This window comes from Misgurnus anguillicaudatus, chromosome 20, assembly GCF_027580225.2.
Source record: "Misgurnus anguillicaudatus chromosome 20, ASM2758022v2, whole genome shotgun sequence".
Lineage (NCBI taxonomy): Eukaryota > Metazoa > Chordata > Actinopteri > Cypriniformes > Cobitidae > Misgurnus > Misgurnus anguillicaudatus.
The window spans coordinates 38,439,410-38,450,719 of record NC_073356.2 but is presented as its reverse complement, the minus strand read 5'-3'; the positions used below and the strand labels follow the sequence as shown (position 1 = coordinate 38,450,719).

Genomic DNA, 11,310 nt, shown 5'->3' with positions numbered 1-11,310 from the left:
AATTTCTAAAACACTACGTCTAAAGAGGATTTTGAACAATGGGATCTGGCAACACTGTAAATTCTGTACCTGTGTCAATCTTCGTAATTTTACACTAAACTATACAGTAAACTGTCCAAACTTAATTATATATGCGTATTCGTTTTGAAAAACTAATTAGTCATTCAGAGAACTTCAAATTAAAAAATTTTATATGAAAAAATTACCGAGGTCCGGACCTCTGTGACCTCATAGCTGGCTATGGCCATGCTTACCCCGCACCAGGGGCAAGTTGTGTCATGAGACCACTTTTTCCCCAAAAGCTATATTTCTGAAACAATTTATTTCAGACCCAAAGTTCTCAGGGATGCACGACATCCTGAAATATATGTACATCCTTAAGTTGAAGGCGTTACTGTCATGGCCTCACTTTAAAGTCACTTTGAGTAAAAACTGGCACAACTCACCCCACTTTCCCCTACTGTAACATTTACTCACCTCCAAGCTACCATGGTTCTGTTTAATTGATTTTTGTTACATGCTGTACAGCATCTAGTCCAAGCTGTTGTCATATCAAAACTGTACTATACTGTAATGCCCTTCTGTGTGACCAAGCCCATGCAAATTTTTCAGAATGTAGCACATCTGGTGAGACTGTACTCCAAAAACTACAACCTCATGGTCATTTGTGCAAGCACCTTATTACGACATAAAGTGACGTATTAAGGGATTAGTGTCCTCTATTGACAGCTTATACAACCTGTTGTTACATCAGATTAGACACATTTAATTTTATGAATTTTTAAATGTAGAAATGGTGTCATAAACATTTCTGGTTTTCAAGATATTTTGGAGCATTTAACCACACCCTTAACATACCCTAAACTCAACCACTTCTCAACCATATAAAACACAACATGCAAGTAAAAGTACAGTCACAGGTGTTTATTGCATAAAACAGAATAAAATTATTACAAACCATTCACGTTGCAAACCTTGCGAACTGAAGCCATACGATTACTTTATGAAGAACTCTGTGATCAAAATGCAGTTGGATCTCATTCAAACATAACGCAGTCGGTCACGAGAGCCAAGAGCGCTTCACGTTCTTAATGCACATAATGATGCAATCGATCACGAGACACACGAGAGCCAGTGCCTTTGCACAATCATAGATGATGTATCATCGCTTCTTCAGCCGGCAGTTTTTAAATCAGTGATTCAGTGTACACTGGATCTGATATTTACAGTTGATTGTCATCACTTTTGCATCTTTGCTTCAAATAAATAATAATAATAATAAATCATTACATTTATATAGCGCTTTTCTGCAGCACTCAAAGCACTTTACATTTGAAAGGGGAAATTCTTCTTAACCACCACCAATGTGCAGCATCCACCTGGATGATGCCACGTTGCGCCAGAACTTCCACCACACACCAGCTTATTAATGGAGAGAAGACTGAGTGATTTAGCCAATTAGTATGAGGGGATGATTAGTAGGGCAATGGGCATCTTTGGCCAGGATGCCGGGGCACACCCCTACTCTTTTTTGAAAGACATCCTGGGATTTTTAACCTCGACAGAGAGTCAGGACCTCAGTTTAACGTCTCATCCGAAGGACGAGAGGTGCTTTTTTACAGTATAGTGTCCCCATCACTATACTGGGGTGTTAGGACCCACACAGACCACAGGGTGAGCATGAGAAATCGATCATTTGACCTCTGTACGCTTGGAATATTTTAAGTACATTTTGATAAAGTTGTGACTGTTTTGTATGCTGTGTTTATATCATATAACAAATAAATGGGTATGTTAATTGCCCTAAATGCCTGTATGATGTAATGTGTAATAAAATACAATGAATCCTGGTGTTTTAAATTGAAAATCTTATCCCAGTACATGTCATCATAGCAAAATTATACCCCAAAATATAATTTTATACCCTAATATATTAAGTTTCACCACTAATTTAGTAAATGCATCTATTGGTCGTATTTGGTGAACTAGACAAACAACCAAAGCAATCGTATGGGAATAGGTTGCATCAGGTCTTTAATCAACCACTGTGCAGAACACACATACACACACAAAGAAAGATCATCCCACTGGGTGATTTGAAGATGCTTCCAGAAAACATTGCTGAAGTTGAGTTTTCAAGTCATTCTGTAGCAGCCCAATGGCAACGAGGTTTCCTGTAGGAACCCTGAATCTCGTACTTGAAATTTGATGCTTTTCGCTGCAGATATAGGTATCTCTATACTGCCCTTTCTTGTTTTTCTTCCTATCTTACCAACAGACAGTTTTAATGTCATGATGCATAACTGTAGTTCACCATAGCACATCAGATGCAGAAAAGCTTATTCATGCTTTTATGACCTCTAGAATAGACTATTGTAACTCGTTACTCGGGGGATGCCATGCAAATCAGGTAAACAAGCTACAGTTCAAAACGCCGCCGCAAGAGTGCTTACTCGATCTAAAAAGTATGACCACATCAGTCCAATTCTGGCATCTTTACACTGGCTACCAGTTAAATATCGCATACAATTTAAAATAGTACTAATCACCTACAAAGCCTTAAATAGCCTAGCGCCTTCGTATATTAAAGAACTACTATCAGAATACAATCCATCACGTAAACTGCGCTCACAAAATTCTGGTCACTTAATTATCCCTAGAATATCAAAAGTGTCTAAAGGTGGTAGATCCTTTTCCTACTTAGCCGCTAAGCTCTGGAATGATTTACCAAATAATGTTCGAGTATCAGACACAGTCGATCAATTTAAATCTAAACTTAAGACATTCTTCTTTAACAAAGCATTCACATAAAATGTCCAGTAAATGTACTTTTCCCACAGTAGTTATTTTGTCTAGAGCAAAGCACTCACATACCTCATATGGGTAATATACTATTGCCGCAATAGTTAGCCTGTCTGGAACCGAGCTGACTTGAACCACTATAATGTTTGAAACTTGCATTACATGCGAACGGCCCCTACGCTATTAGAAATTCTGTTTTTTTTCTCCCTGTCTCGTCCTTGACCCCGAGGACAATGAGACAAACAGACCCAGTTCCGGTTGCTGTGAAGATCATTGCATCACTGATCCACTGGCTGTCCTTCAACGTGATGACCAGCCGATGCCCGACCAATGACCACCGGCAAACCAGTTTATATAAATATATATTAATTCCTCCCAAGGGTTTTTGTCCTTCTAGGAGTTTTTCCCATTGGGTTTTTTCCTAGGGGGTTTTATCGTCCCAGGGAGAGTCAGCCAACTTTGGCTTAACTTAGCACTTTACTGTATACATTACATTATTAATATGCTCGCTTGTACGGTTTAACCTTAGCTGCTATCTCTACTTCTTATATTATCTATTGATTTTCTGTGTTCTCCTCTACATCTTCTCGTGTAAAGCTGCTTTGCAACAATTAACAATTAATTTGTGAAAAGCGCTATATAAATAAAATTGAATTGAATTGAATCTGAAGCATGGTGTTCCCCAGGGATCTGTTCTTGGCCCATTAATATTTACCATTTACATATTATCCCTGTGCCAAATCTTGTGCCGGTATGGTTTTAATTATATGCTCATGACAGCAGATTGGCACATCTGTAGACCGACATTATCCACTCAAATCACCAAAATCTCTGAATGTGTTTGTGCAATAAAACAATGGCTAACCTCTAACTTCTTGAAATTAAATATGGACAAAACTGAGATGATCATTATCGGTACTCCATCACTTACTACCAGCATTTCTAGTTATTTTCCATGTGAGGTCACTGTTACTCACCTCAAATTATCCAAAACTGTCAAAATTTTAGGTGTCATTTTCGACCAATCCCTCTCCTTTCTGTCGCATATTAACTCAAATCAAGCATTCTTTCAGTTGAGTTGCATTGACCAGCTTCGTTGGTTTATTAATATCAAAGAATCTGAAACCATTATCCATGCTTTTGTCACATCCCGCCTTGATCACTGTAATGCCTTCTTCATGGGTCTACCTGCCAGCTCCATTTCTAGATTACAGTATATTCAAAACTCTGCCACTAGAATATTACACTAAAAGTTCTTCCCATATCACCGCACTTTTATTCAAACCCAATGGCTTCCAACTGTATATGGCATTAAATACAAAATTCTACTACAAGGGGGGTAGATCATTATGTGTCTATGCACCAAAGCTGTGAACTTCTCTACAGCAATCACTTTCCCGTGTCAGCAACATTTTTGAATTTCATTCATTACTCAAGACTCATCTGTTCTCTGAATGTTATCATTTATAAGCTTTTTTACCAGTTGTGTTTGTTCTGGCATGTGTGTATTGTTTTTCTTTCATGCTTTAATTCTCATCTGTATTTGCTTGTCATTTTTGTCTTTTTTTATTGCTGTTTGTACCTCACTTTTCTATTTCATTTTAATGTTAAGTGACCTTGAGCTCTGGAAAGGTGATATATAAATATCACTTATTATTATTATTATTATTATTATAAAATCTAGAAGATAAGACATTAAGTTTGTAACAGTAAAAATGTGCCATGTTTGGGTGTTTCCTTAAAAATGCAAATGAGTTGATCTCTGCAATAAATGTCAGTGCTGTGGTAAGCGGCGTTATTACTATAAGAAGATCCCCTTCTGACATCACAAGGGGAGCCAAATTTCAATTATCTATTTTTTATTAAAAGTGTGTTTGCATGTTGTATTACCTGCTGGTTTGGAAATGCCACGATGAAACAAAAGAGTTTGATTAGGAAAGTTTTGAGTACAGCGAGTAAAATAATTGGCATCCCCTTGAGAGGTCTGGAACAAATTTACCAAAACAGATGCCTTAGTAAAGTGACAAAAATCCCAGAGAATAGTAGGCATCCTCTGTTTACTAATTTTGAGAAATTACCTTCAGGGCGTAGATTCAGGATGCCAGTGATTTTTAAAAACGGGGAAAAACTCCTTCCTGTCTCAGGCAGTTAAACAAAGGTTATGTTGCATGCGCCAACGAAGCGGGTCTCAGGTATGAGTGTGTGCATTACTCTTATGTTTTTATTTTCATTTTTATTCTCTACTATGTGTGTGTGTATTGTCGGTGCTGTGTGTGTGCATGTAAAACGCAAGCAACAAAATTCCCTAAGCGGATAATAAATTATAAAGTAAAAGTCAATGTGCATCCAAAATTTCATAGATGAAACATAACAGATCCCTTTCTAAACGCTTTCATATAGTTTCAGGGTTACTATTACATAAAACCTTTATTTACTTAAAATAGTAAGGTTTGTAAGGTATAAGCAATCTGGTTTAAAATTATTGTTCAACCGCTATCGATATCTACAATGCTTAAATGCTGTACGATTGCCTGCCAAAAGGGCGGAGTTTAGGCTGTGTGACGTCAACTGCAGGAACTCCATAAAAGGTTCTTTGCAGCGATGCCATAAAAGAGCACGTTTTAGTTCCAAACAGAATCATTCAGTCAAAAAGTTCTTTAAGAGAGCCATTTCACTCATACATTTTTAATCTAAAAATCTCTCTTTCACTACAACCACTTTTGTGAAACGTTGATTTCATTGTGAAGCACCTTTATTTTTTAAAGCTAAAACATAATCAGTAATGCACGCAAATATTCCACAGTACAAATTATCTATATGTAAACTCATTAAAGCTGCTCTCATATTGAAAATAAATGTCTGAAACAACAGACAAAAGCAGAAATGTTAGAAGAACTATTGAATTTTGTAGACTATATGCTCTCAAAAGGATGTGGAAACAAACTGTGGTTTTAGTCTATTTTAGTGTCAGCATTCTGCATATGCCTGCAGTTTGATGTACTCGGTTTAGAGTGACAGATAAAATGGAGAAATTCCTTCTCTTCTGTGTGTTTTCTTATTGGATAATGCTAATCACGTCCAATGGTAAGTGTATTCTATTTAAAGATGCATAATTGACTAACAAATAATCAATTAACTTCAATAAAAGTATATATTTAAGTATAGTTCACATTATTTAAAAACCTGGTCTCTTCAGATGTGTCAAGGCAGGAGGTATCTGGTCCATTAAGACCTCAGCTGGGTGATAATATCACTCTGAACTGCAGCATGATCGACAGATATGAAATCACTTGGTTTCACCTGAATGCTGAACAGCTGACTCTTCTGGTATCTGCTGAGAAAGATAGATCAGGAAGAAAACTTCTAATTAAGTACAATCACAACAGTAAACGACTGAGAATAAACGCAGACAGCTGGATCACAGTGGTCAGTCTGGTTATTTCTGAAATAACACAGTCAGATTTGGGACTTTATTTCTGTGGTACAAAATCTGATACTCCAGAGATGCAATTTGACAAATCCTTCAGACTAGAAACTCAGGGTTAGTATTGGTATTAAATTTCATTGTCTTTCATTAAATCACCACGGTCAATATATGTTCTCAGAAAAAGGTACAAAAGCTGTCAGTGCAATTGTCCCCTTTAAAAAGGTCCTAATATGTACTATTTAGGTAGAGATATGTATGCATTAAGGTACAAAGATGTAGGGGAGAGCAGGGGCGAAAGTAGCATTTTTCAGAAAAACGTCATTTTCAAAGCTAATGTTTTAGACAGAGATATATTTTTGCTGTGGTTAGTAACTCACAAGTGTGGTCCATCAATACCAGATGCAATTTTGAACAAATGTAAAACAACTTTAGTATAATTTCACTTTGAACATAAGTAGCGCATTGTTACTCTTGAACCTGACAGCTGGAACGAAAGTAACACACAGGTGGGTCAAAAGTAACAAAACAAAATAGATTTTTTAGTAAATAAACTGGACTATGACCTTGCAAAAAAAAAAAATCTAATTGCAAACATATTTTGTTGTATTTTGTTGCAAAAAATAATGAAATTACATTTTCATTTTAAATTTCAGTTTGAATTGAGAATAAAAAAAAATTCAACAGAATGAACACTATAAAAATGAAATTAAATCAAATTAAAATAATGTACATTAGTAATATAATATAATATACAATATAATATAATATATAATATACAAAAGTAACAAGTAGGGGTGAGTGGGGCACAAACTAGCGCAGGGTTAATTGTAACGCAGCTACTTTACATATTTCTACAGGGCCGAGCAATCTGTGCTTTCAGTCTTTTTCTCTTACTATCAGATGATGATATCCTGTGAATTTGTGAAAAGTTTTGATGTGTTTTGGTTAAGATATTGAACAAAGAATGTTTTGGAGACATAAAAGTAAATTTCTTCATCTTATGTTTTTTTTTGTTCGATTTCTGAGTTGGGTGTGTAAGTCACGAAATCCAACCTTATATTATTTTAATCACTGTCTTGTTAACCTAAAACATAACACCATTTTGAAACATGTCAGCAACTCCTAGTAACTGATAGCTGGGATTGCAAACATTTTTTACACAGCAGGGTTAGTTGGAACCAGTGTTGGGGTAACCCATTACAAGTAACGTGCATTACGTAATATTATACAACAGTTCTTTCTGGTTCTCGAATCTGATTGGCTAAGAGCTATACGATATTGTACTGATAACGGCACTGTAACCGCTTCACCTGTCGTATTATTCCGCCACCTAGTGAATGGAGGTCCTAAGCAGGCTCATCTCTGAATGGAAAAACACAGACGCGTTGTGTGAATCACTCTCCGTGTGTCTCATTAGTTTACTAGCTCATAAATCAGTCTGTGAATCCCCAATCAGAAGTATTATTCCGTCAAAGATCAGCGCTCTTGGATGTTACGTTACAGTTAATGGGAGTAATGTCTTGTCACATCGTGTGGACGATTAACACTTGGAAAGAGGAATATAAACACTCTTTTTTCTGGAGCTATATCTCTTATCAGAACGCGAAAACACCGTGAAACTGCAGGTAAGCACTGCAGCTTTTAAATGTGGACATTGATCATTTACTTTATCGTGACGTGACTATTAAAACATGTTATGAGATATCGCCACTGGTATATTTATAAGCAGCATGCAAAAACATCTCTCTGACACTTATAAAAAACCGTTTTGTATAGTACTGACAAGAACAAAGTTTAATAATAATAATCGAGTGCTCGTATCACGTTAAGAATAAATGAGAAAGCAATAGTAACGTTATACAAGTATAGTTTTATTAACGTTTACCTCGCGCCAAAACAATAACAACACAAAAGACACTAAATATGAATAAAAAAACAAGTACTAGTTTGATCATGACACCAAATACTGCTGATTTGATCTCATTTTGACTATCATAAACAAACAAGGCCAACATGAGAGCCGGGGTATCCCTTTCAGAAATGTAGCCCAGAGAGGGCGGTGGTCAGCGGGGCGAGTGAACACTGATGTCCGCTCATGCTTTGGTTCTCATTCGTACCGAATCTCACTAAGCAAACGTTCAAACAGGCGCTATCTTTACTAATCGACTGCAGATTTAAATATAATACATATACATTCTCGACTGAACTAATCTTAAAACTACACTTTGTGACCAAGAAACGGTAATATAAAGTAACGGCTTTTCCGTCCATTGAGTTGTTATGAGCTTCAAAGCAGCCGAAAGTTTTACCTGTCATTCTGGCCGCCCTCAAATCCGTGGCGGAAGAAGTAGTTCTCAAACAAAGAGGCTTTTAAAATAACTCCGTTGTTGTTTTCTAGTTTTCGTTTTTCAAACGTGTGCCGTCGAACTGTTGTATAAAAGCAATATCGCTCTCGGAGTCGTGTGATATAGCTCTATATCATCACGGCTGTGATTGCCTCCGGCACTCGGCCTAATCACAGCCGTGATGATATAGAGCTATATCACACTCCTACTCGAGCGATATTGCTTAAATATTACTTTTTTGAAGTAATGGGTAAAGTAACGCATTACTTTTTAAATGTACACATTAATATTTAAAAAAGTAATGCAAGTTACTTTTTTAGTTTAATTAATTTGATTTTAAAAAATGATGTACTGAATTAAACTAAACATAGTCATATTATGCACTCTATGCGTACGTGTGGGAACAGTTTGAGTCAGAAACTGAGAGGGCAGGCCAGAGCTTGACATTTTTGCGATGGAAATATATGCAATTTCTGAATGCAGAACTTCTCAGTCATAAAAAATACCTGCAAGGCCTGAAAGAGATCAAGCCTTAGCCAAGAAAAAGTAATGCAAAAGTAACGCAAGCATTACTTTTCCTGAAAAGTAACTAAGTAATGCGATTAGTTACTTTTTGTGAGTAACTTAATATTGTAATGCATTAATTTTAAAAGTAACTTTCCCCAACACTGGTTGTAACACAGTGTTACAACTAAGCCTCCAGTATACAATGAGAATGAAATGAAAACAATGTAAATAATGTTCAACAAATGATAACTGTTAATACAATATCAGGGGAAATAACTCATTTATGATTTTTTTGTCTTAATTGTGCAGCCCTTTAAAAAAAAAACAGTTTGGATGGTTAGATAAAGGATCATGGATGGATTGATATCCACACATTCATCTATTATAGACAGATATAGAAACATCCACCTTTAGTATATAGACAGAATTTGATTGAATTATTTGTGTTTAATCTAAATTTTCTTGTTACAATGAACCTCACCTATGGGGTAACGTTGGCACTCCTGCCACTTTCGATGTAATTAGGGTTAGGTACGATAACGGTAGGTCTCACAAACAAACTTTAAGTGTTAGTTTGTAGCAGAGATGTGTGTGTTGATTGTGTAAGAAAAATAATTTATCTAACTTAAATATTTTTTGAATGATAGAGCCAAAGCCAAAAAGCGTTAGGTGTGCCCCGCTCTCCCCTATTACTTTCGTCCCGACAGGAACTCCTGACATTTAAATATGATTCACTTTTATTTTGAAAAACTCTAAGTCGTCAAACTTCAGGATGTGTTACAGCACCTGTAGATTGATCAGTACTGTAACACATGAAACCAGAAACACAACGCGTTTTAAAAAAACATGACCGTTTTAGGAATTTACTTATCATGGTCGAAAACAGCTTTCTGGATCTACACATGCAAAACGATAACGAAATATTTGTCAAGTCTGTAAAGGGTTGCGTGCTAAAGATGCTTTTATAGTTTGAAATGCAACTGTAATCAGGGCTTGGAGAAAATCACTTTGTTACTTTCGCCCTGTTTCTCCCCTACTTTTGAAAGGGTACCGCTCCAGTAACAGCTTTTGTAGCTTTATTTCTGAGGGTGTAAAAATGCATAGCAATGTCAATCAGACAGACCACCTTAGCAATGCAAGATGCAGCATGTCCTGACATTGCACACAAACCTCAGGCAATTACTATATCATTACTTCAGAAAATATGATAATATTTAATGTTTGATCAAATAATGTACTTTCAGACAAGCTCACAGAATTGCTGAAGGATGTTGAGATCACAAGTAAGACTTCTGTTATAGGCCTATTGAATTCGGAAATGAGCACATATTAACTATTCATGTGTACTGTATATAATCACCAATCTATAAAATATTACAATTTCTTTAATCTGTAAAAACACGCTATATAATTCTGAATGTTTTCTTTCGGCATAGATGATGATTTGACAGTAACAGAGAGAGCCTTGATGTTTGGTGGTGTTGGACTTGCATTTGTGATATTTTTCTTTGCAACAATGGCTGCCGCTGGAATTATTCATCAACACGGTTGGCAGAAGGGCTGGGCTGAAGGAAAAGATGCAGCTGCACTAAACTCAGATTTAACAACCACAGACTAATTCACACCAATGTCTACTTTATTTTACTATACAATTAATTGCCTTAAGCGTATCACTCCAAGTATGATATGTCCAGCACTGCAGTTAAACAGCCTTAAAAAAGCTTAAAAAAAAACTTTGTATCTCAGATGTGTACTATTAGTTAATTCTCAATCACAGATGTTAGAAGTGATGTCTTTATTATTGCCAGTGAAGCTCACCTGTCTTTTGTTTATCATATAAATCTTGATTATAATAAAAACCTTTGAAATAAAAAAACAATGTCAAAAAACTTGTTCAAATACAGATGCTTGAAACAACTCCCTCACCAAATCATCAGTGAACTTACTAGATTCACACAGCCTTTGTCACGCAATAATTGGTTATGACTTCCTGACTGACTGCATTCATCTGACTGCAACTAAACCACACAATGCAGCTATAACAAAGCCACATGGTTTGGGGTTTGTCCTTTCTATATTATTACAAAAAACACTGGCAATTTATTCATCTTAGTTCATTTCAGCATTGACTAATTCATATTTACAGTCAAACGATGAATCTGATAACAATGGTTAATACACAACGAGCTAACATACATGAGCAATGAATTGGTCTTAGTTCATGTTAGA

General features: G+C 36.1%; 1 protein-coding gene across 1 annotated transcript; it reads left to right on the top strand.

Moving 5' to 3' along the window:
* Positions 1-5,768: 5,768 nt before the first annotated feature.
* Positions 5,769-10,981, top strand: LOC141351586 (uncharacterized). Its single transcript, XM_073858668.1, has 4 exons — positions 5,769-5,886; positions 5,999-6,343; positions 10,326-10,364; positions 10,518-10,981. Exons 1-4 carry the CDS (start codon positions 5,826-5,828, stop codon positions 10,697-10,699), a joined length of 627 nt encoding a protein of 208 aa, XP_073714769.1. The 5' UTR covers positions 5,769-5,825; the 3' UTR covers positions 10,700-10,981.
* The last annotated feature ends 329 nt before the right edge of the window (positions 10,982-11,310 follow it).